Below are 25,922 nucleotides of genomic sequence, written 5' to 3'. Positions count from 1 at the left end.
GAAAGCATACTGCCACTTAACATGGAAAATGTGTATTTTCTTCTGGAGGAATGTTTTTTTTTTTTTTTTTTTTGTCTGCTTATTCAGACTGCCTGTTATCCTTTCCCCTTGCCTCGCTCTGGATTGTGCTTTTGTTAAGTGGGAGAGTTGCATTCTTGCCGCAACAGCTGGAAATAGTGTGAGTGTGTGTGTGTGTGTGAGTGTGTGTGTGTGTGTGTGTGTGTGTGTTTTTTCCCCTCTGAAGAAGGCGTTGGCTGAGAGCTCAATGCATAACAATCTTTTCATTTTACCTGTCTGCAACTCAACCTGTCTTCCTTATGGTAAGTAGCAATCTATCCTTTCCATGATAGTACTGATCTCCAACCTGGACTTCCTATTATTTAATTCTGTGTTTGGTCATTAAGAGAATAATAGCATGTTATTACTAATAAAAAGCAACTATAATTTTATTCTTTTATGATTCAAAATAAGAACTGATTGGGTTTCCAGATGATGAAGATGTTCACCACAATGTTCATAAAATCATTGAAGCATCCACTTGCTACTTATTATTAGATTAATAGTAATTTCTGTTGACAGGCCATAAAAATCAAACTGGCAGAAGGGACGTCTAAAAAGTTTGAGGACCTGTCTGAAGATAATGAGATTATGGTGAAGTCGTTCAGAAAGGTGAGTAACATTTTGCAGCTACTGTGTGAAGTGAATTTGTTTATGCAGTGTCAAATGTCGTTGTCAGTATGCACACACAGTTGTATCACCATTGTATTGATTGTACTGCAGTAAGTTTGAAATGGATCATTCAGGAAGGTAGTCGCTGACTTCTTGCATACGAGACATATAGTTTTGTTGGAGATAGTTCTGTCTATGTTTGAGTAGATTGTATTCCATAACAATAAAAGTTAAACACAAATTTAAAAAAAAAAATTGCCATGATTTTAATTCATATTCTGGTAGAAAGAATTAGTGAACTGGAAACTGGGTACTTTAATGAAATTTTGAGCCAGCATGCTAATCTTTCCTGTACAATTGTATATCTCTACAAATAGAGAAAAATTGAAAATCTTAATATTGTGTAATACTTCAGTTTCCCAACCGGCGGTGTTCTCTGATGGGACATTTGAGTTTAATCTTCCGTGTTCTAACTAGTGGGCACATTCATTGGTAAAACAAAGAACCAGTCAACATATTTTGTAAATCATGGGTTGAATGTAGCTTTGAACTGCTTGGAAAAATTCAGTCAGTACTAATATGCAATGTGGAAAAATGCTGTAACATATATTTTACTCTGCAACAGTTTTATTCTTTAATGAAACTTCCTTATGGACTAGTTAGGTGATCAACTCTCTCTCTCTCTCTCTCTCTCTCTCTCTCTCTCTCTCTCTCTCTCCATTTGCTGCAGTGCTGTTGTGTATTCGTCAAGGTCCATCTCAAAACTGCAATGTATCAGAACTATCCTACATATTCTGTTAGGTGTGTATAGATTTGTATCTACATCTGTAATGCATTTTTTACATGTTGGTAAGTATGGAAATGGTCCAATTTGATGAAGCATTTGTGTCCCATGGATTACTGATGAAATTGTTAGTTTTCACTTCGGTATTATAGAAGGTGGTGCAAATTTCTCAGTAACATGTCATACAAAGATCTGTGGTATGATAAATCATTGGTGTCATAAAAGCTCCTCACTCTGTGTGAGAAAGTCCTGAAATCATATTTCAGAGTACTTGCCTTTACTATGGAGTCTGCTTCAAATAATGTGAGGTATATAAAGAAGATTGGGACAAGCACAGCCACACTCAACATCTGCAACTGGACTCTGCATGCCACTTCAGCATGTGACTGAGGATACTTTAGGAACTCATATCATTCCTTACTTTCCCATTCCATTTGCTAATGATGCGTGTGAAGATCAATAACCTGAAACCTCTGTATAGTCTTAAATTTCTCTGCTTTTCCTGTAATTGTTATTTCGTGAGACACCTGGAATGTAGTAATACTTTCACAATTTCGTGAATTTTTAACAGTAAACCTTTCTGTGATGCCCGCAGCCAGGCAATGGCCTGCAGTTGAAGCTGAGAAGGAATTTCTCATGCTCTGCCACTTGCAAAATGAACCCATTATGAAGTATACTGCTCTTACTGTTTCCATTGATTTATCACCAATCATAGACTCAAACAACAATGTGCCTATCGGCATATTCATATGCAATATTTTACGTATCTTTACGTTGAAGGTCAGCTCCATTTTGCAATAATCTGCTGTTATTACTTGCCCATGAACAACAGTATCATCAACAAGAAGCCTTCTGGATCCTCTGAAATACGCCAGCAGCCCATATACACGTGCGTTGTAAATAGTAACAGCACAGTATGTCTCCATCGGTTAGGCTTAAAGCTACTTTCACTCCTGAGCATTTCTCATTGTAAAATGTGATTTGCCCTGTTCTGTTTAAATTTACTAGCAAGTCTTTAACCCAGTTACAGACGTGGCCCATTAGTCTGTAATTTAGATTTAGTTCACTGGACTGCACTGTGGAACTGTGTCAAATGCTTTCTGGACATTAAAGAACAGACAATCAACTTGTGTGTCGCTATCTACTGTGTAATGGATCTTGTAGACAGACAGAGTGAGCTAAACTGGGTAGAGCCGACTGTTATTAATTGCTCACAGTGTGCCAGAATAGGCAGCAAATTACCACAAATTTTTAAAGCAGAGTGAGGCTCATAAACAGCAAAAGGACACATATTATCAGTGAGACTTGTCTGCGGTAGTCTTTGAGATAGTAGCAGGTTTGCACACATGTTGTTGAAGGTATCCAGCTAACAAGGAGACACTGATATCAGAGCCAGAGGTAGTATCCAGACTTCGATGCAAGAGAGTATCTGAAATCACAGAGAAGTCAAATTGTGTCTACAATAATATGTACTACTACTACTGTTCATTTTCCACTGTCAAAGATTTTTCATTGAGGTGTGGCAGACTCTGAAAAGAACTCGTTATTAATCTCACTTGAATGGATCATGCCTTACAGGTACTTTGTTTCACTGGTGCTGACAGTCCTATTGATTATTGACATGTTGTTGTTGTTGTGGTCTTCAGTCCAGAGACTGGTTTGATGCAGCTCTCCACGCTACCCTATCCTGTGCAAGCTTCATCATCTCCCAGTACCTACTGCAACCTACATCCTTCTGAATTTGCTTAGTGTATTCACCTCTTGGTCTCCCTCTTCGATTTTTACCCTCCATGCTGCCCTCCAGTACTAAGTTGGTGATTCCTTGATGCCTCGGAACATGTCCTACCAACTGATCCCTTCTTCTAATCAAGTTGTGCCACAAACTCCTCCTCTCTCCAATCCTATTCAATACCTCCTCATTAGTTACGTCATCTACCCATTTAATCTTAAGCATTCTTCTGTAGCACCACATTTCGAAAGCTTCTATTCTCTTCTTGTCTAAACTATTTATCGTCCCTGTTTCACTTCCATACGTGACTACACTCCATGCAAATACTTTCAGAAACGACTTCCTGACACTTAAATCTATACTTGATGTTAACAAATTTCTTTTCTTCACAAACGCTTTCCTTGTCATTGCCAGTCTACATTTTATATCCTCTCTACTTCGACCAACATCAGTTATTTTGCTCCCCAAATAGCAAAACTCCTTTACTACTTTGTGTCTCATTTCCTAATCTAATTCCCTCAGCATCACCCAACTTAATTCGACTACATTCCATTATCCTCGTTTTGCTTTTGTTGATGTTCATCTTATATCCTCCTTTCAAGACACTGTCCATTTTGTTCAGCTGCTCTTCCAAGTACTTTGTTGTCTCTGACAGAATTACAATGTCATCGGCGAACCTCGAAATTATTTCTTCTCTGTGGATTTTAATACCTATCCCGAATTTTTCTTCTGTTTCCTTTACTGCTTGCTCAATATACAGATTGAATAACATCAGAGATAGACTACAACCCTGTCTCACTCCCTTCCCAACCACTGCTTCCCTTTCATGCCCCATGACTCTTGTAACTGCCATCTGGTTTCTGTACAAATTGTAAATAGCCTTTCGCTCCCTGTGTTTTACCCCTGCCACCTTCAGAATTTGAAAGAGGGTATTCCAGTCAAAATTGTCGAAAGCTTTCTCTAAGTCTACAAATGCTAGAGACTTAGGTTTACCTTTCCTTAATCTATTTTCTAAGATAAGTCGTTGGGTCAGTATTGCCTCACGTGTTCCAACATTCCTACGGAATCCAAATTGATCTTCCCCAAGGTCTACCAGTTTTTCCATTCGTCTGTAAAGAATTCACATTAGTATTTTGCATCTGTGACTTATTAAACTAATAGTTCGGTAATTTTCACATCTGTCAACACCTGCTTTCTTTGGAATTGGAATTATTATATTTTTCTTGAAGTCTGAGAGTATTTCGCCTGTCTCATATATCTTGCTCACCAGATGGTAGAGCTTTGTCAGGACTGGCTCTCCCAAGGCTGTCAGTAGTTCCAATGGAATGTTGTCTACTCCCGTGGCCTTGTTTCGACTTAGGTCTTTCAGTGCTCTGTCAGATTCTTCACGCAGTATCATATCTCCCATTTCATCTACATCCTCTTCCATTTCCATAATATTGTCCTCAAGTACATCGCCCTTGTATAGACCCTTTATATACTCCTTCCGCCTTTCTGCTTTCTCTTCTTTGCTTAGAACTGGGTTTCCATCTGAGCTCTTGATATTCATGCAAGTGGTTCTGTTTTCTCCAAAGGTATCTTTAATTTTCTAGGTATCTATCTTACCCCTCGTGAGATATGCCTCCACATCCTTACATTTGTCCTCTAGCCATCCTTGCTTAGCCATTTTGCGCTTCCTGTTGATCTCATTTGTGAGACGTTTGTATTCCTTTTTGCCTGCTTCATTTACTGCATTTTTATATTTTATACTTTCATCAGTTAAATTAAATATTTCTTTTGTTACCCAAGGATTTCTATTAGCCCTTGTCTTTTTACCTACTTGATCCTCTGCTGCCTTCACTATTTCGTCCCTCAAAGCTACCCATTCTTCATTCTTTTTCTACAGTATTTCTTCCCCCCCCCTCCCCCCCCCCCCCCCCCCCATTCCTGTCAGCCGCTCCCTTATGCTCTCCCAGAAACTCTTTACAACCTCTGGTTTAGTCAGTTTATCCAGGTACCATCTCCTTAAATTCCCACCCTTTGTTAGTTTCTTCATTTTTAATCTACAGTTCATTGCCAAGAGAACGTAGTCAGTCCACATCTGCCCTGGAAATGTCTTAAAATTTAAAACCTGGTTCCTAAATCTGTCTTACCATTATATCCGAAACCTTCTAGTATCTCCAGGCCTCTTCCATGTATACAACCTTCTTTTATGATTCTTGAACCATGTGTTAGCTATGATTAAGTTATGCTCTGTGCAAAATTCTACCAGGCGCTTCCTCTTTCATTTCTTAGCCCCATTCCATATTCACGTACTAGATTTCCTTCTCTTCCTTTTCCTACTGTCAAATTCCAGTCACCCATGACTATTAAATTTTCATCTCCCTTCACTACCTGAATAATTTCTTTTATCTCATTATACATTTCATCAATTTCTTCATCATCTGCAGAGCTAGTTGGCATATAAACTTGTTCTACTGCAATAGGTATGGGCTTCGTGTCTATCTTGGCCACAATAATACGTTCACTGTGCTGATTGTAGTAGCGTACCTGCACTCCTATTTTTTATTCATTATTAAACCTGCTCCTGCATTACACCTATTTGATTTTGTATTTATAACCCTGTATTCACCTGACCGGAAGTCTCGTTCCTCCTGCCACCAAACTTCACTAATCCCCACTATATCTAACGTTAACCAACCCATTTCCCTTTAAAAATTTTCTAACTGACCTGCCTGAGTAAGGGATCTGATATTCCACGCTTCGATCCGTAGAACGCCAGTTCTTTCTCCTGATAGCGCTGTCCTCCTGAATAGTCCCCGCCCGTAGATCCTAATGGGGGACTATTTTACCTCCAGAATATTTTACCCTTCATTAAACCATACAGTAAAGCTGCATGCCCTTGGTAAAAATTACGGCAGTAGTTTCCCCTTGCTTTCAGCTATTCGCAGTACCAGAACAGCAAGGCCGTTTTGGTTAGTGTTAAAAGGCCAGATCAGTCAAATCATCCAGCCTGTTGCTCCTGCAACTACTGAAAAGGCTGCTGCCCCTCTTCAGGAACAAAACGTTTGTCTGGCCTCTCAACAGATACGCCTCCGTTGTGGTTGCACCTACAGAATGGCTATCTGTATCGCTGAGGCATGCAAGCCTCCCTACCAACGGCAAGGTCCACCGTTCATGGGGAGGATTATTGACATAGGGACAGGAAATTCAGATCTACTTACCCTACCCCCTCTGCCCCACACACACCTCTCCCCTACGCTCTGCTGGTTGTTTCAGAGATGCCATATTAGATTCGGTAGTTGGTAGTTTTTGTATTGTTACTTCTGTATTATGAAAGTATGCTGTTGCAAGGCATTGGCACATTGACAGTTTATAAAAACAGATCATTATTGATTCTGTTTGTTTGAATTATAATGTCATGTAATGACATCTCGCTTGTTAAAGCCTTTGAGAGACCTGTGTTACTGTACAAAGGCCAGAATTTTCTATCATCATCAAGGTGTTTCAAGCATGAATTTACAATGTGTGAAGTAAATAAGTAGCTGGTTCGCTTATTGTTGTATCAAAAAATATTTTTTTTTTTCACTTTTGCATTTCTGAAAGATTCTTCAACTTCCTGTTTAATTCAATTTAAGAGAAGTGTGTACTATAATATCCAGTGTTGTGCACATATGGGGTCTCTCTCTCTCTCTCTCTCTCTCTCTCTCTCTCTCTCTCTCTCTCTCTCTCTCTCTCACCCACACACACACGGGAATGAGTTGTCATTGTCAGTAATTAACAAATTAAGCATGAAACACACACATGTGGCTCAACTTTTTCAGTAAGTTTTGGACGTAATTCTTGTAAATAATTTAGTCTCTCCCTTATCCGCAGCGTTGTCGATGTGAATCTGCATCTTCATCCATACTCTACAAGCCACCGTTTGGTGTTTGACACAGGGTAGCAAACATACCACAACTACTCATTTCCTTTCCTGATCCACTCGCAAATACGGCAAGGGGAAAGCAATTGTTAATAAGGCTCCAAATGAGTCCTAATTTCTCACACCTTATTTCCGTGGTCCCTAAGAGAAATATACGTTGGCCGCAGTAGAATCATGATGGAGACCTGGCTTCTGTCACCATGGACGGCGGTGTCTTCTCAGCACAGTGGGAGAAACCAGTACTGGCTGCAGGAAGCAAACCCACAGATGGTGCTGATGAAACCCTGACCGCTGGGGTAGGCATGCATGATCATACCTGCTTGACCCCAAAATAACTAGGGCCAATGAAGAACAAGGTGTCATGCCCACTGGCCAAAGAGGAGCCCCTTACCCATCCTGAGCTGCAACTGGTAATGGTGGCATACCATGAGTTATTGTTATGAACCCTAAAGGTATGAGGACTGCACTGGGTGTTGATGATGGCGGGAATTTAATGAGGGTGCTGTCCAAATGCCCTGGCTCAGACTGATGAGCCAGGTGTGAACGTCACCAAAACCATTGCTGCTGGGAGTCTCTGCCTGACAACAAGAGATTGAGCAGCATCCACAGCTGATGGTCATGCAGGAGTTAGGTGGAATTTTTGTCCCCAATTGATGTCATTCTTTGAGAGCATAAATTCCTCAGCCAGGAAATCTTCTGCATACTTGAGCATCTACATCTTAAACTTTTGGACAAGGCATTCCTCCTCACCCTCATACTGCTGATGGAAGAGAGGCATTGTGACTCGGTGAATACCATTGTGGGTACTAAAATCCTTGAAAGATAGCACCACAAACTGATGACCATTCTCCAAAACCAGGGTGCAAGGCAAACTTCCATGGAGGTTACCTACAACAAGTCCTTGCCAGTCATGTCTTGCTGTCACAGGTAAACAACAAACAACATAAGGTAAATGACAAAAAGCATCAATTGCTAATAACCAGAAAGTCCGTAAAAAAGAAAACAGCAAAATCAATGTGGACTCTCCACCAAGAGTGTGTCTGGGCCAGCCACTGCAAAAAGCTGTGTGCAGCACTGCCTTCTGATGACAGCAAGGTGTTCCACATCCCTATTGATGTCTGACAGAACCACATGGCGCCATTCCAACAGTTTCATGTGAGAGGTCCGCATAGACTCTGATGTAATAAGCCCAGGACATCCTGCCTTGGAGCCACTGGAACCACAACAATGGGAGTAAATCCTTTTGCTATCAGGAGAATAATGCCATACAACAGGGGGGAGGTGATGGCGCAACACACACACATTCTGAAGTGGGGCTGATGTTTGGCCCTGCAAACGATTGGGCCACCCAAGTTGTATAAAGTGCACGATGTGCTGGATCACTGGATCTGCCGCCACAACAGAGGTAATACGGGAACTCACGATGGAGAAATCGTCCACTATGTACCCCACCTCAATATCCAGTTGAATACAAAGCAGTTTCTTCTGGTCGAACAAGAGTCAGACTTCATGGGGACCTCTTCCTGCAGGTCCAGGGGTAAGAATAGGCCTTTATGTGATGGTCCCCTGTAGGGTTTGACCTCCACTCTTCAAAATTTTCCTGAAGACAAGCCAGGGTGGGGAAGGGTGCCTTACATGGTGCATCATACACATCGTGCATTGAGATCTTAGGCTGCTTTCTTGTCGTCGCATTTCAATCCTGCTCATTGTCTCTCTCTTGGATGAGGACACCTTTGTGGGTGTGTTTTCCACCATGCACTATGCAGTGTCACCTTCTACGTTGATGATGACCATGAACTTCTTAGCATCTCATATCCAGCATGCTAGCCAGTCCGTTGTGGTGGGGCTGCCATGTACCCTGTTGGCTGTAGCCCCCTGACCACACAGGGACCGCTCTGCTGATGCCTGTGCCGTTAACTCCCCACGTATTCCAAGGGGTAGATGCCCATCGGGACTCCTGGCAATGGCAATCCTGCCACGTGGCCTTTGCTACGGCTGGGTGGCACCCATGGGGAGGGCCCCTGGTTGGAATGGGTGGCATCAAGGGCGGATGACATGTGATGAAGCGTAGTCGTCCATCTCTTGCTGGTGGTGAAACACCAGCAGTCTCTAAGCATTCAGGAGCTCAATTCAACGCACAGAAGCAAGACTCCAAATTGTTCCCCTCCCTGGCCACACCATGGGAGGAACGTCAGGCTAAGGATTGCAGCGGATCTTATTCGCCCCGGACCTTGTATGTTAGAGATCATGATGGGGAATCTTTCATGATGATGAAGCCTCCGTTTGGGGAGATGGAGGGCTTGTCCAAAATGAGATCTGGGTCAGTCTTGATCAAAACAGCATCCTCTGCCCAGTCACGGATGTTACTCATTTGTGACAAGCTGGGGAATGTTTCTGTAACCATTATGCCCCATAAGAGCTTTAAATATGATCCAGGGTATTATATTTCACAGGGACCTTCTTTTGCATTCTGACGATGAGCTGTGTGCCAATTTAGAGCGGCAAGGTGTACGTTTCGTCCGGTGTGTCCACCGGGGTCCAAGGGATAATCGGTCCCTTGTTCCTAATAAAGTAATGCCAAAAGTGCGAGAATAAAACAGACAAGACATATAACACAAAACTAAAAGAAAGGAAAAACCACAAGAACGAAGGAAAGGCAATGAACACTAAAAGGAACAAAAGAGGACAAGAAAACGACAGACGCTAGAAACAGATGAGAGAAAAACAAGAAAGCATATTACAGTGGCTGGCCGGCCACGAGAATGCAAAGGAAAAGCCACTCACTCTGCAACACATTAAAAAAAATGGTTCAAATGGCTCTAAGCACTAAGGAACTATACATCTGAGGTCATCAGTCCCCTAGACTTGGTAGGGAGCATTTCCCTCTCTGTTGCTCCTGCACCACCTACTTTGGGAGCAATGCCCCCAACCATTGGGGACATCCGTGCCCACTTCTAAGCTGTAGAAGCGTAAGTCATCTTCAGCTTGTCTTGCTAGGGAATCCATGGCTCACTCCCGTCCCAGATTTCTGCTAGTGGGAAAGATGACACCTGCCAGTGGCTGAAGAGCTCAAAAGCAGCTGAGCTTGAAACTCGTTCTCAGTCCTGGAGAGTGAGCCAGTAAAGTCCTCCCAGCCAGGGAAACCCAAGGAGCATTGAGGGAAATCCAAAAAGAATACCCCTAAGACCAAGAAAATTGCATTGGCACCCACACCACTGCTACCCACCAGCTCTGCGCCTGAGGATGAGGTGGGGATTCTGGTGTCCACTGAGGACCTACATCTTGCCAGACCCTCAGAGACAATGGATATAGACTGCTCAAGCAATAAGTCTGCGGCAGCAGGTGACGTTCGAGGTGTAAACTGCCTCATTGAATGTTCCATGCCTTAACAGTCTCACAATACGTTATCCTCCTGTGGAAAAAACTGCCGCAATTCCACTGCCAGGCTGAGCTACGGCAACTGTTAAGCTTTACACCTGCTACCTGTGGTGCCCTCCAGGAAACCTGGTTCCCGGCGATGCGAACCCTTTGCCCTCCGCAGCTATAAGGGATATTACAGGAACCATAGCGGCTATAATTGAGTGTCAGGTGGAGTTTGCATGTATGTCCTAAACTCAGTCTGTAGTGACAATGTGCCCCTTCAAATTGCTCTTGAAGCTGTGGCTGTCAGAATACGGATGACACAGGAAATAACTGTCTGCAATGTATATCTTCCTGCAGATGGTGCAGTACCACTAAATGTATTAGCTGCACTGATTGATCAACTCCCTAAACATTTCATACTTTGCGAGATTTTAACGCCTGTAACCCCTTGTGAGGTGGCACTGTGCTTACTGGCCGAGGCAGAGATGTCGAAACTTTACTGTCTCAGTTCGACCTCTGCCTCTTAAATACTGGGGCCACCACACATTTCAGTGTGGCTCATAATAGTTACTCAGATATTGATATGTCAGTTTGCAGCCCAGGACGTCTTCCATCTATCCACTGGAGAGCACATAACGACCTGTGTGGTAGTGACCACTTCCCTGCCTTCCTGTCACTGCCCCGGCATCATGCCCACAGACGCCTGCCCAGATGGGCTTTAAACAAGGTGGACTAGGAATCTTTCACTTCCACTGTCACCTTTGAATCTCTGCCACATGGTAACATTGATGTGATAGTTGAGCAGGTGACTAGCAAAATTGTTTCTGCAGCAGAAAACTTGATCCCTCGATCTTTAGTGTGCCCTAGGTGTAAGGCAGTCCCTTGGTGGTCGCCGGAAGTCGCTGAAGCAATTAAGGAGTGTGGGCGAGATCTACAGCAGCATAAGTAACACCCTTCCCTGCCCACATTTGCCAACTTATCGAACAACATAATCAGGAGTGTTGGGAGAGATATGCCTTGACCATTGGGTGCCATATGTCATCTTCCCAAGTCTGGGCAAAGATCAAACGTCTTTTCGGGTACTAGACCCCAGCAAGTGTTCCCGGTGTTACCATAAAAGGCGTGTTTCTACCAACACAAACGCAATTACTGAGCATTTTGATGAGCACTTTGTTCGAGCCTCTGCGTTGGAGAATTACCCGCCAGCCTTTCGCACTCTCAAACAGTGGATGGAAGGGAAAGTCCTCTCATTCAATACAAGCCACAGTGAATCCTATAACACCCCATTTACAGAGTGGGAGCTCCTCAGTGCCCTTGCACATTGCCCCGACACAGCTCCTGGACCTGATGGGATCCAAGCCAGATGATTAAACATCTCTCTTCAGACTAGGAGCGACATATCCTCGTCATCTTCAACCACATCTGGTGCGACGGCTTCTTTCCATCGCAATGGCGGGAGAGGACCACCATTCCGGTGCTCAAACCCGGTAAAACCCCGCTTGATGTGGATCAGCCTATCAGCCTCACCAACGTTCTTTGTAAGCTGCTGGAATGTATGGTGTGTTGGCGGTTGAGTTGGGTCCTGGAGTCATGTGGCCTACTGGCTCCATGTCAGGGTGGCTTCCATCAAGGTCACTCAACAACTGATAATCTTCTGTCACTAGAGTCTGCCATGTGAACAGCGTTTTTCAGATGCCATCACATGGTTTCCATCTTTCTTGACTTACGTAAAGCATACGACACGACCTGGCGACATCATATCGTTGCCACATTCTATTAGTGGGGTCTCGGGGGCCAGCTCCTGATTTTTCTCTGAAACTTCCTGTCGCTCCGTACTTTCTGTGTTGAAGTTGGTGCCTCCCATAGTTCCATCTACATCCAGGAGAATGGAGTCCCACAGGGCTCAGTACTGAGTCTCTCTATTTTTAGTGGCCATTAACGGTCTAGCAGCAGCTGTCGGGCCCTCCGTCTCACCTTCTCTGTATTCAGATGACTTCTGCATTTTGTACTGCTGCTCCAGTACTGGTGTTACTGAGCGTTGCCTACAGGGAGCCATCCACAAGGCGCAGTCGTGGGCTCTAGCGCATGGCCTCCAGTTTTCCGCTATGAAGATGTGTGTCATGCATTTCTGTCGGCATCGTACTGTTCATCTGGAACCAGCTCTTTACCTTAATGATGATCCACTCACTGTAGTGAAGACATATCAGTTCTTAGGTCTGGTTTTCAATGCTCTTTTGACTTGGCTTCCTCATCTTCGGCAGCTTAAACGGAAGCGTTGGCAGCACCTCCGCTACCTGAGCAACACCAACTGGGGTTCAGATCGCTCCACACTGCTGCATCTCTACAGAGCCCTTGTTCAATCCCGCCTTGACTATGGGAGTCTGGTTTATGGTTCGGCGGCGCCCTCAGCGTTGCATGTGCTCGACCCAGTGGACCACTGTGGTGTTCACCTAGTGATGGGAACTTTTAGGACGAGTCCGGTGACCACTGTCCTGGTGGAGGCCGTGAGTGCTTCTATTGCAAATCCGATGTGCACAACTGCTCACCAGTTACATTGCACATATTCGTAGTTCTCCTGAGCATCCAAATTACTGTCTCCTTTTTCCACCCACGGCTGTCCATTTCCTGCATTGGTGGCCCAGGTCAGGGCTAATGATTGCAGTTTGTGTGTGATCCTTTCTGTCTGAACAGGAGTCCTTCCCTTTACCACCTCCCATCCAGGTCTGTCTGCATACACATCCATGGTGTACACCTAGGCCACAGATTGGTCTGGACCTTTCACATGATTCTAAGGACTCTGTTACTCCTATCACTCTCCGCTGTCACTTCCTCTTGATTTTTGAAGTGTTCTGGGGCTCTGAAGTTGTTTACAACGACGGCTCGATAGCTGATAGTAATGTTGGCTTTGCCTTTATCCACAGAGGCCATATTGAACAGCATTCCTTGTCCGATGGCTGCAGTGCATTCACTGCAGAGCTGCTGGCCACATCTTGTGCACTTCAGTATATCCGTTCAGGCCCCAAGGAATCGTTTCTTCTGTGTACTGACTCCTTGAGCAGCCTACAAGCTTTCGATCAGTGCTACCCTCGCCTTCAGTGGAGTCCATCCATGCTCTGGACTAGTCCTGTCATTCAGTGGTGTTTGTGTGGACCCCAGGACATGTCGGCATCCCAGGCAACGAACTTGCCGACAGGCTGGCCGAACAGGTTATGCGGAAACCTGACCTGCGTTCTGATGTATGGCACACGGTTTTTCAGCTTTGGGAGATGGAATGGCATTACAGTACGCACAACAAACTGCATGTCATTAAGGAGACTACGAATATCTGAAAGTCTCCCATGCGGGCCTCTCGAAGGGAATCAGTCGTCCTCTGCCGGCTCCGCATTGGCCACGCTTGGGCGACCCACGATTACCTCTTGCACCATGAAGCCCCACCTCAGGGTCGGTGCCGCTCCCGGTTGACAGTGGCCCATATTCTTGTGCACTGTCCCACTTTAACTGCCCAGCAATGAAATCTTGGGTTACCAGACTCGTTGCCACTCATTATATCTGACAACGCCTCATTGGCTGATTTAGTTTTACGTTTTACTTGTGAAGGTGGGTTTTATCATTTGATCTAAGTTTTAGCTCATGTCCTTTGTTCCTCTGTGTCCCTCCACCCTAGTGCTTCCAGGGTGGAGGTTTCAATGCGTTAGGCCGACCGTTGTGGCCGAGCGGTTCTAGGCGCTTCAGTCCGGAACCGCGCTGCTGCTAAGGTCGCAGGTTCGAATCCTGCCTCAAGCATGGATGTGTGTGATGTCTTTAGGTTAGTTAGGTTTAAGTAGTTCTAAGTCCAGGGGACTGATGACCTCAGATGTTAAGTCCCATAGCGCTTAGAGCCATTTGAACCTTTTTTTTTTTTTAAATGTGTTGCAGAGTGGCTGGCTTTTCCTTTTCATTCTCATGTGGTCGGCCAGCCACTGTAATATGCTTTCTTGTTTTACTCTCATCTGTTTCTAGTTTGTCTGTTGTTTTCTTGTCCTCTTTTGTTCCTTTTAGTGTTCGTTGCCTTTCCTTCGTTCTTGTGGTTTTTTTCCTTTCTTTCTGTTTTGTGTTATATGTCTCGTCTGTTTTATTCTCACACTTCGTGGCATTGTTTTATTACGAACAAGGGACGAATGACCTCATTGTTTGGTCCCTCCCCTCCCCCCCTTTTAAACAAACCAACCAACCAACCAACCAACCAAGATGCTCTACCCTGGCTCCCTCTGTGTTTGCGTGTTGCGCTGTAGGATGAAAATGGATCCGGTAATTGTATCAGAACACAAAGAGAACCCAATATTGAGGATGATGAACAGCATTTTCGAGTAAGGACACCGATGGGCTCTACAGGAAAACCAAGGGCTTATGGTCGGTAATTAAATGAAAGTTTGCACCACACAAAAACACTTGAAACTCTTTTAAGGCATAGACAATAGGAAGAGCTTCTTTCACCACCAGAGAATAATGTTGCTGAGGTGAGTCGAGTGTTTTTAATGCAAAGCTGATAGGATGTTCGGAGTCATATGAATGGCTACAGGCTAGGATCGCCCCCAGCCCGTGATTGTGGGACACATGTGGCCAGAACTGATGCTTGGCAGGTTGAAATGTTGCAAGAGACAATGCAGAGTGAAGACTGCCCTTAAGCTGCGCAGAAACGCTCTCACGGACAGTAGACCAAACAAAAGGAGTCCTTTTCTGAGCAACAGATGCAAGGAGTGAATGATGATAGCATCTCAGTGGGTAATCTTATGATAGTATGCCACTTTGCCAAGGAATGCCTGAAGTTCTCGTATGGATGAGACGGGGGGGGGGGGGGGGGGGGGGGGCAAAGCTGTAATGGCAACAGCATGTTATTCCATGGGCCGCACACCCAGTTGGGATATTTTGTATCCCAGATAAACAATAGAAGGTGGGGAAATGAGAGATTTCAGGAGGTTACATTTGAGGCCCATTGCCTGTAGAACAATAAACAAAGATCTGAGGTTCCACAGGTGATCTTCCATGGGAGCACCTGTCATGTCGATATCATAAAGATAGTGAATGGTTAAGGATAGTTCAGGGTTTGAGGATGATGTATGCCCACGAAATAGTCTGGAAAACTTACCCCAGGGCAAATGGATCAAAAAACTGAAATCATAAGGACTCCAAATTGTAAGGCACTTGGTCCGACACCAGATGCATGGCATCTGCAACAGAAAAATGAAAAGTAACAGTCATCTAACCCTGATAGATTTTCAGTACTCACATTGCTAACCACAAAGTACATGACAAAGTGGACAATGACTTGTAAACTGTGTTGGCCATGAATTAACTGAGAAGAGGAATCTGGTGTTTGTCACAACTTACAAGCTGATACTCAACGTGTGCCAAGATGGGGCATTGGAGGTGGGTGAACAACTGTTGGTTGAGCTCAGGTCATGTAGCTAACAACTTTTTCAACACAGCAGTACACACCTAGTGTTACAGAAATGACTGGAGCGAAAACTCCATACAAGAGCCGAATGGCAGAAAAAGTACAGAAAACGAAACACATGAAAGTGCAACCTTCAGTGTTGCCACTTGGTGTTCTACTAAGGAACACAAGGATATGTGTGGCAGTAAAAGAGAGAAAAGTTATTGGGCCATGTGGTCATTTCAACAAGAATACAATTGACAGAGCCAGAATATGCAAATAAACAGTAGGGGTGCTACATTGTTTAATATTCCACATCAAGGAATGTATAGTGCTGCAAAACAATCTGGGATTAGGCAAATAAATAAATAAATAAATAAAAAGCCAAGTGAGGGAATACCTAAAGACTGCACAAACAATGCTGTTTCCTGATGGGGTGAGAATTGAACATAGAATACCTTAAGTAAAATGTGCATCTTTTGTATCAAACTGTTTTTAGATCTAAAAAGCAAACCAGATTGTAAATATATATCATTGCAGATCACTGATGTTTTTGTATTAATAAACACAGATACACACTTACTTAAAATTATACAGACGTATTTAAAATACCTTCAATAATTATGAAGCAACTATGGACAATATGATCACACGAATGAAGAATACAACTACTTGAACACATCAGTCAACATTACGGTTATAACAGTATTTCCTCCTAGGTATTGCACATCCTAATACTATTCAAGACTAGCATGACGTTTCCTTATCAGCGTGGGAACCCCAAGTATATGATCTAGTTACTGGAGGCTAGTTGCTTGAACAGAATGTAACTTGTCACAAAAGTGATGTTACTGGTGTAATACATGCCTTGTTATGCTAAAGCCAGTATTTAATGAATACATCAGTATTATTGCTCATCTTCTTATTTTATTTATAGATAATACTAGTGTGAAGCTAATTGAAAGTACAGTAATGGCAGGTAGCATTTGATGGAATTTTTTTTTTCCAGGAGCAAATTAGGGAGGTGTATTGCACTGGTGCTCTGATACTACAAGGGTAGCTCGTTGAATGGAGTCTTAATTTCAGAATGAATTCAAGTGGGGTAGTCGTAATAAAATGAAATTTGCTTAACTTGAAACATCGTATAAAGCTTAAAAGGGAACCTACATTTGTACATTTGGGTAAAGCGGTTCACAGTACTGACTCGAATATAGTATTTTAAATTCTGCAGGTAGCAGGCATAAATTATAGGGTGCGAGAGGTTACCTAGAACTTGTATGGAAATGAGACTGCAGTTACGAGATGAAGGATATGAAAGGTAAAGAGTAGTCAAGACTGATCCATAGCTAAGAAACATTGAAATAATTACGTATCTGTGATGTTAACAGAAAGAAACAATGCACTTCTCAAGGTGCAGCACTTGAACACAGAATGCTGCCCATCACAGAGGCCAGAATGCCAGGCAAACAGCAGGTGGCATATTTAGGAGGTACACTTTCAAAACAGTGTAGTCACAGTTATCTTTACAATCAATACTGTAGAGGGTACATCATTCAGCTGCTGAGAATACACTGCCACCTGGGGCCGACTGTCAGGTGGTGTGGCCTATTTGACTTCGAACGCAAATTGGAGGCGGGCAACTGTGGTTTTGTGTTAAATCAGCAAACATGAACGTTGACCATGAATCTCAAAGGCTTCCTGTGAGAGCAAAAGTTTCAGTAGTTCAGATTTTAAAGTCACTGTTATTTGATGCTAAAGGAACAGAACCTAGAGAGCAGTAGAGGTATGTACATGGAGGTGACAGAAGTCATGGGATGGTGATATATACATATACTGATGATGGTAGTGTTGCATACACGAGATATAAAAAGGCAGTGCATTGGCCCAGTTCTCACTTGTATTCAGCTGATTCATGCAGAAAGGTTTCCGACATGATTACGGCCCCCCGATGGGAATCGACAGACTTCAAACGCAGTATGGTAGTTAGAGCTCGACATGTGGGATGTACCATTTTGGAAATCATTAGGAAATTCAGTATTCCTACATCCACAGATACCAGACAATGCAGTTGCCGAAGGCCTTTGCTTAATGAATGAGAGCAGCAGCTTTTGCGTAGAGTTGTCAGTGGTAACAGATAAGCAACACTGCTTGAAATAACAGCAGAAATGATTGTGGGACATACGATGAACATATCCATTACAACAGTGCAGTGAAATTTGATGTTAATGGGCTATAGCAACAGACAACCGACCCAAGTGCAATGGTAACAGCACATCATTGCCTGCAGTGCCTCTCCTGGGCTTTTGACCATTTTGGTTGAATCCTAGATGGAAAACTGTGGCCTGGTTAGATGAATCCTGATTTCAGGTGGTAAGAGCTGTTGGAAGGGTTTGGGACGCGCACCCCACAAAGCCATGTACCCAAGTTGTCAACAAGGCAGTGTGCAAGCTGGTGGTGGCTGTATAATGGTGTAGGCTGTGTGTACATGGAATGAACTGGTTCCTCTGGTCAAACGAACAGATCATTGACTAGAAATGGTTATGTTCCGGTACTTGGAGGCCATTTGTAGCCATTCATGGACTTCACGTTTCCAGACAATGATGGGATTTTTTTGCTTGACAGTGTGCCATGCCATCGGACCAGAATTGTTCTGGACAGTTCAAGCGAATGATTTGGTCACCCAGAATGCCTGACATGAATCCCATCCAACACCTATGGGGCATAATCAAGAAGTCAATTCATGCACAAAGTAAAGCAATAGCAACACTTCTGCAGTTACGGATAGTTGTAAAGGCAGCATGGCATTTCTCTTGAGAACTTCCGATGACTTGTTGAATCCATGATGCGTTGAGCTGCTTCACTACGTCTTGCAAAAGGAGTCTGACATGATATTAGGAAGTAATACCATGACTTCTGTCACCTCAGTGTATTAGCATTGTCAATCTTGATTGAGATGTCATCAATGCAAAAGTTGGTTTAAGCGTGACAGTAATTTAGTAAGCATGGTCTCTTTTCAGTGTACATACCCTTGTCTCCCGTATAACATTGAACAGGATGAACAAACCAGATGGAGGAGGACCTACAGTTTAATACAGGTTCCAAACTATGGTGCAGTGCTGTATTTGGCTCATTAACGTACAGTACGAGAGGCGCCCCCCCCCCCCCCCCCCCCCACTCCGTGCTCACCGCTATTTGGCGGGTTCATGCTTGGCTACCATGGGCCCCGAGCCTATGCGGCATCTTTTCCCTTCTATGCCGCGTGTCTATCCTCTTGCTGTTATTTTTCCTCCTTCCTTGGGGAACATGTCTGGGCTGTTTTTGGAAATGTATTCTGCATTTTCAGTAGTCAGTATCAGAGCACTCTCCACTGTTTTTCATTCCTCTTTTCTTTCTTCAGTGTTTGCGGTTTCTCTTTTTCTTCTGCCTCCCTGTGTGCTCCTTGAAGGCCAGCCTACATGTCTTGTCGCGTAACAGGTGATTGGGTAATGCTTAATTCCCAGCCGTGGGTCGACAGATAGGGTTCGCATGTACCTCCTGGTACAGGCCGGGCTCAGGGAGGGGTGACTGCCTGAGCTGCTACCTTCCCACATTGCGGATTGGTCCCTCTGTCTGGTGTTTAGGAGGTGTGACCTGAGGTGTGAACAATCACCTGTGATGGTTGTGCCCTCCTTCGGAAGGTGGCCCCCAGTTGGAAGGAGCATACCATTGGAGATGCAGGCAGTCGTGGAGATTTTCTCGCAATGAGCCACTCCTCTTCGCAGTCAGCAGCTATGAAATGCAAATGCAATGAGGCTAACGATTGAAAGATCCTCTCAGCTACACCACAGTTCCTCCTGGTTTCACTTACAGAAGACACTCAGTCCTTCACTACAGTAAATCTGTTAATTATTCAGAAAGATGTTGATGAAATTGCTGGCCCTGTGAAATCATGCTCTCATTTATGCAGTGGCACTTTGCTTTTAGATACTACTTCAGATTCTCAAGCCCAACAACTGCTTGCAGCTTTGCTCCTCCATGGCTATCCTGTTTGTGTCGAGGCCCATTGAATGCTGAATTCTTCCTGTGGTGTTATTTACTCTTGGCTGCTCGATGGTCTGACCGAGGCAGAAATTCAAATGTACCTTGCTGATCAGGATGTCATTGCAGTCCATTGGTTGATGAAAAAAGTATATAACTTCTTAGTGCCCGCGTGCACACTCTTTCTTACTTTTGATAGTGGTTCTTCCGTCAAAGGTCAAAGCAGGTTATGAAGTTATCACAGTCAGGCCGTATATTCTGAACCCGATGCACTGCTGCTAGTGTCACTGTTACAACCACACTCGAGAGTCCTGTCTACACCCAGCCATATGTGTAACATGTGGTTGGAATGCTCACGAGGGCACCTGTCCGCCTCCTCCTCCCTGCTGCATCAACTGCAGTGGTGACCATGCAGCCTCCTCCTGTATTGTCTGTGTTTCTCGATGAATGAGCTGTCCAGGAGATCCGGATGAAGGAAAAAGTGCCTTACCCAGGCGCTCGCAAGTTGTTGGCTAGCCGGAAACCATGTGATCTGTCATCTGGCATGTACAGTACTGTTCATGCTACATCTCACTCCACAAAAGACACGGCCACACAGACATGCGACTTGTAATTTAGCACTGTGGTTGTGAACTCGTCCAGTGTCATGGTAGTGTCCCCATCCCCACATCCAGCTGTGCAACACGCCACCAAACTTTCGCCTGATGGGGTGAAGTCGTCAGCTACACAACTGGCAGGCTGGAAAGGACAGAAGGAATACTTCCATGAAGACTTCCTACGTCCCTTCAGCCAACCGATGTCCGAATCTTCCTCTGCCAGCAGGAAAGGCTCCAGGAAGGTAAACAAAGGCAAATGGTCTTCTCCTTCACTGACTTGACAATCCTCTCCAACGGTGTTGACACGTGATACCCTCATGCGGCCAACCTCCATGTCACCGGTGTGCACCACCAACTATTTTTCTGCCCTTGCTGATGCTTCTGTAGACCTCGTGGAGAAGATGTCCTGCCTCTGTGCCCTGTAGCAGAAAGTCTTCGAAGGCTGGCTGTCTGCAGCCACTGAGGTGACACTCCTAGTTTCTTCCTCGTCATGACACTGCACCCATGGAACGTTCATGATCTTTGATCCAACAGACCTCTTTGTTTACGGCTGTTCTCAGAAACGCAGTGCCCACATGTTCTATGCCTTCAGGAAACTAAATTGCATGCTCACGACTGCTTTGGTCTCTCAAATTTCTTCCCAGTCCATTTTGACCCCCCACCCACCTGCGAGGATGGCATTCCATTTCATGGGGGAATCGTGCTGCTCTTGCAGGATGGGATTCATAGTCCACCCATCTCCCTGACTACCTGCTTTCAGGCTGGTGTGGTTCACCTTTTCCTTCCTCACTTTTCCCTTTTTATTGTTTACATCCTTCCGTCATTTGATGTCATTGGGGCAGACTTCCTCCAGCTTATTGGGCAGCTAACTCATTCCTTTCTGCTGCTCAGTGACTTCAATGTGCATCATCTCCTTCGCGGTTCTCCCAGAACCTGTCCAAGAGGTGCCTTCTTGGTTGCCTTCTCAATCAACTCAACCTCTTCTGCCTTAATGCAAGAGCACCCATGTTCCTTTCAGACTCTACGCACACCTGTTCCCATTTGGACCTATCCTTCTGCACTGCCCAGCTTGCCCATCATCTAGAGTGGTCCGTTCCCTCTGACATATACTTGAGCAACCATTTCCTGTGTGCTATCCATTTGCTGACCCCACCTGCGTGCACATCCAAATGGCGGTTTACTAAGGCTGAATGGAAGCTTTACCTCTCCCTGTCGACCTTTGACGAACATCATTTCCCTAGTTGTGATGACCAGTTGGAATATCTTGCAAACATTATCCTTACTGCTGCAGAAAGTTCCTCTTTACAGTGCCGTGTCCTGGTCTCCTGGTGGACTGAGGTGTGCTGTGATGCAATTCGTGTGTGGAGATGGGATCTGTGCATTTTTAACCATCATCGTACGATGGCAAACTGCATACATTATAAACAGTTGCGTGCACAGTGTCATCACATTCTTTGGGATAGCAAGAAAGCTAGCTGGATTTCATTCACTAGTTCTTTTAACAGTTCCACTCCCTCTTCTGTAATGTGGTGCAACTTGGGTGCCCTCTGGGACTAAGATCCATTTCCCAATTTCTGGCCTGACAGTAGCAGATGATTCATCGTGGACCCTATTGCTGTCTTCAACACCTTGGGCCGTCATTTTGTGGAGATTTTGGGCTCCTCCAACTATAACCATGCCTTCCTCTATCAGAAATAAGCAGAGGAGTCTCAGAATCGTGAGTGCTGCAAAGCTGCCTTTACTGTGAGGGAGCTAGATCATGCTCTCACTTCATCCCAATCCTCCACACCAGGGCCAGATGATGTTCACATTCATAGGTTGCAGCACTTTTCTCTTGTGGGCAAGCACTTTCTGCTTCATATGTACAACTGCATATGGGGAGAGGGCCCATTTCCCAGTTGCTGGTGTGAAGCCACTGTCATACCCATATTTAACCGCAGTAAAGACCAACCCACCCTTCTAGCTACCGCTCCATTTCTCTCACCAGCTGTGCTTGCAAGGTGATGGAACATGATTCATGCCCAGCTGGTGTTGTGGCTCGAGTCTTGCAAACTATTAACCACTAGAGTGTTTGGATTTAGAGCATGATGTTCTGCAATTGGTCATCTTGTCACTTTGTCCACCCGTGTCGTGAATGATTTTGTGCAGAAATACCAGACTGGCCGTATTTTTTGATCAGGAGAAAGCCTACGACACCTGCTGGAGGACTGGTATCCTCCGTACTCTTTACATGTGGGGCTATTGTGGTCGCCTGCTCCATTTCCTTCAGGAATTTTTAAAAGTTTGAGTTTTCAAGGTAGTTGTGGGTTATGCCTTGTCGGACACCTTTATTCAGGGAAAATGTGTGCCTCAGGGTTCCGTTCTGAGCGTCATCCTCTATGGCCTGTCTCCTCACAGGCATCTTTGACTCCCTTTTCATTGACGATTTTACTATCTATTGCAGTTCTCCACGGACCTGTCTCATTGAGTGGCACCTCCAGCGATGTCTCGACAGTCTTTACTGATGGCACATAGACAATGGCTGTGGTTTTCCCATTGATAAAACCCGTTTGTATGAATTTCTGGCAGCACAATTCGTTTCTTCCACTGTCATTACATCTTGAGCCTGTTGCTCTTCCATTCATTGAAATTCCTGGGAGCAGATCCAACCACCCTCCTCTGTTTGTACTGGTCCCTTGTCCTTCCAAAACTAGACTAAGGGTGTTTCATTTGTGCATATGCACATTCTTCCCTCTTACACAGTCTCAGTACTATCCACCATCGTGGCACCTCTTTGGCTAGTAATGCCTTTTACACTAGCCCGGTTGAGAGTCCGTATGCAGAAGCTGCCAAACTACCGCTGTCCTGCTGCTGTGACTTTCTCCTTAGCAGATACACACGCCATTTGCGATGCGTGGCACCCATCCTATGCCTTCTTCTTCGATGACTCCTCTGATCACCAGTATGGGTGCTTCCTCGCTTCACTGTTTCCTCATGGAGGTTGCTTTTGGCTCTTGCTCCAGCAGCTTAACTTCATGCTACCTGCAACTTTTCCAGTGGGTATAAACCCTTCACTACCTTGGCTTTGTGTGGCGGCCGATATTCACCTTGGCCATCATTCGCTTCCTAAAGACACTACTCCAGCCTTGCTCTATCACCCTCAGTTTCATGACCTTCGCACGGAACTTTGCGGTAGTACCTTTGAGTATACTGGTGTCTCTCAGACTGACCATGGCGTTGGGTGTGCCTTCATCATTGGCACCAATGTTTTTCAGTATCAGCTTTTGGAACACTGCTCCAGTATTTATAGCAAGAGTTCTTCGCCCTGTATCAGGCCACACAGTACATCCGGCCACACAGGCTTTACTATTGCGTCATCTGCTCCGACTCTCTGTGTGGCAAAGCCTCTGTGTACTGTACGCCATCCTTGCCTGAGTGCAACGGGTCCAGGAAAGCTGTCACTTGCTCACTCTTGATGGAGCCACTGTGATTTTTTATGCGGGTTCCTGGTCACGTCGGTCGGCCACAGTCCTTGGACCTCAGCACGCAAGTTCTGACATTCCCCCTGATAATCTCTGTGTTGCTGTCTGTCGACAGCTGGTGTCACATTGGCGTCAACACCTGATCCTTCCTTCATGGAAACACTCAGGTTTATTAAGCCCCTCCCAGCAGTTTGGACAACCTCCTCTCGGCCCTCTCACCATGAGGAGATCATTTTAGCTAGGTCGCATATCGGGTACTTGTCTTTTTAACCATCACCATATGTTAAGTGGTGCTCTCCCACATTTTTGTACTCATTGCACTTAACCTTTGATGGTCCGCCATTTTCTGATGGAGCGCTGAACACCTTGCTGTTGTGCGCCCAAAAACCCCTCTGCTATTTTCTGATGGAATGCCATTTGTTTAACCACTTATGTTCTCGTATGTGTTACCCATCTGAGTTATTGGCCGTTTCGGTGAACACTGCGCAGGCTGTCGACTGCGTTTTACTTGTTATCCGTCGTAGCAGTTTGGGGAAGGCTTGGTAGACCTTTCTCCATGTCGCTGGTTTCAGCTGTCTTCTCTTCCGTGAGTTGAGGTTAATGTGTAGTCATATTGAACTCCTCTCTTTGTCTTTGTGTTGTACAGTTCTGATGTGGGCATGTAAGACCCTAGTTGTTTTTGCGCCCTAAAACAAAACAATTACAAGAGTGTCGAACCGTAGCTCTTTAAATCCACTGTCCAGAAACAACCTCTGAAGTAGTGAGACACGCTTTCATATTTATTTTGGCTTATACATATGATATCACAATGTGCACCCAGTTTTCGTAGCATTTTAAGCACATAGGGTTATTCAGTAGTTAAATTATGGTCATCCTGTGACCACTGACTTGCTAGAATTCAGTGATAATTGTGTAGTGACTGCTAGTCAATCCCTCCTGTTGTTATATTCTGCTACCTATTGTTAACTGCAAGAAGTTTGAATTTCCGTTTCTTACTCTGCCAGTGTGTACAAAGTGACTTTACTCTTTTCAACATTGAGTTGTCTCTGAGAATTCTTATGGGAGTAATTATTCCCTGCATTCATTACTTGCATTCCCAATATTCTCATTACTCTAATCTTACAGAGCGAAAAAATTATTTCGAATGATGGCAGTGTGGGAGTGTTAACAACTTCTTCTTCATTATTATTTATTTTCCAGCTTGTATTTGTGTAAAATCAGGTCTTTTTGTTTGTACCTTCACTAGGTTGTGAATTGTTGATTACCATTGATCTTTACTGATCTGCGAAATTTTGACACTCAAAGTTGATCAAAGTTCCGAATGAAATAATCAGTTTTAACCAGCCAGGAAGTTTCTAATCAGTGCATATTCCTTTGCAGGATGCAAATTAGTTCTGGAAACAGTCCTCTGCGTTCTGACTAAGTCATTTCTCCACAGTATCCATTCTTGTGGTACTGCTTGTCCCGCAAGGTATGCAGAAGAATTTGTGTAAGTTGAAGTGTTTGAAAGCTCCCCCCCCCCCCCCCCCCCCCCCAATAGCAATGGACTAGAGTATAGCTTGTATAGGGGTGAAACTTCGAAAATAAACAGTACATGTATGGAGATAAGAGGCTTATGGAATGTGGTGCCATGTAAGAAAACTAAAGATAGGGTGGGTAAGGCATATAACTAATGAAATGTACAGAGTAGATTTGAGGAGGGAAGAAATTCATGGCACAACTTTGGTAAAAGAAGGGATTGGTTGAGAAGACACATCCTGGGTCATCGAGGAATAGTCAGTTTGGTTGCAGCGAGGGGGATTGTAAAGTGCGAGACCAAGGATTGATGTAGGTTGCAATAGTTATGCAGAGATAAAGAAGCCTGTACTGGATAGACTACTGTGTAGAGCTGCATCAAACCAGTCTTTTGATGCAAAACAGCAACATCATCATCTGCCAAGAAATACTGACAGTTTGTACAGTTGAGATATTTCACAGATTTGAAAC

The 25,922-nt window shown here is 44.5% G+C and overlaps 1 protein-coding gene across 2 annotated transcripts in view; it reads left to right on the top strand.

The window, feature by feature from the left end:
* LOC126480719 (uncharacterized) overlaps nt 1–25,922 on the top strand; it is a 218,478-nt gene that overhangs the window by 118,801 nt on the left and 73,755 nt on the right. For both annotated transcript variants that reach the window (XM_050103974.1, XM_050103975.1), the window contains exon 13: nt 580–669. In XM_050103974.1, the coding sequence (XP_049959931.1) occupies nt 580–669 (90 nt within the window). The remainder of the gene's footprint in view (nt 1–579; nt 670–25,922) is intronic.

This window comes from Schistocerca serialis, chromosome 5, assembly GCF_023864345.2.
Source record: "Schistocerca serialis cubense isolate TAMUIC-IGC-003099 chromosome 5, iqSchSeri2.2, whole genome shotgun sequence".
Classification (NCBI taxonomy): domain Eukaryota; kingdom Metazoa; phylum Arthropoda; class Insecta; order Orthoptera; family Acrididae; genus Schistocerca; species Schistocerca serialis.
The sequence above is the reverse complement of the archived record's forward strand: the minus strand, read 5'-3'. Positions and strand labels throughout refer to the sequence as shown.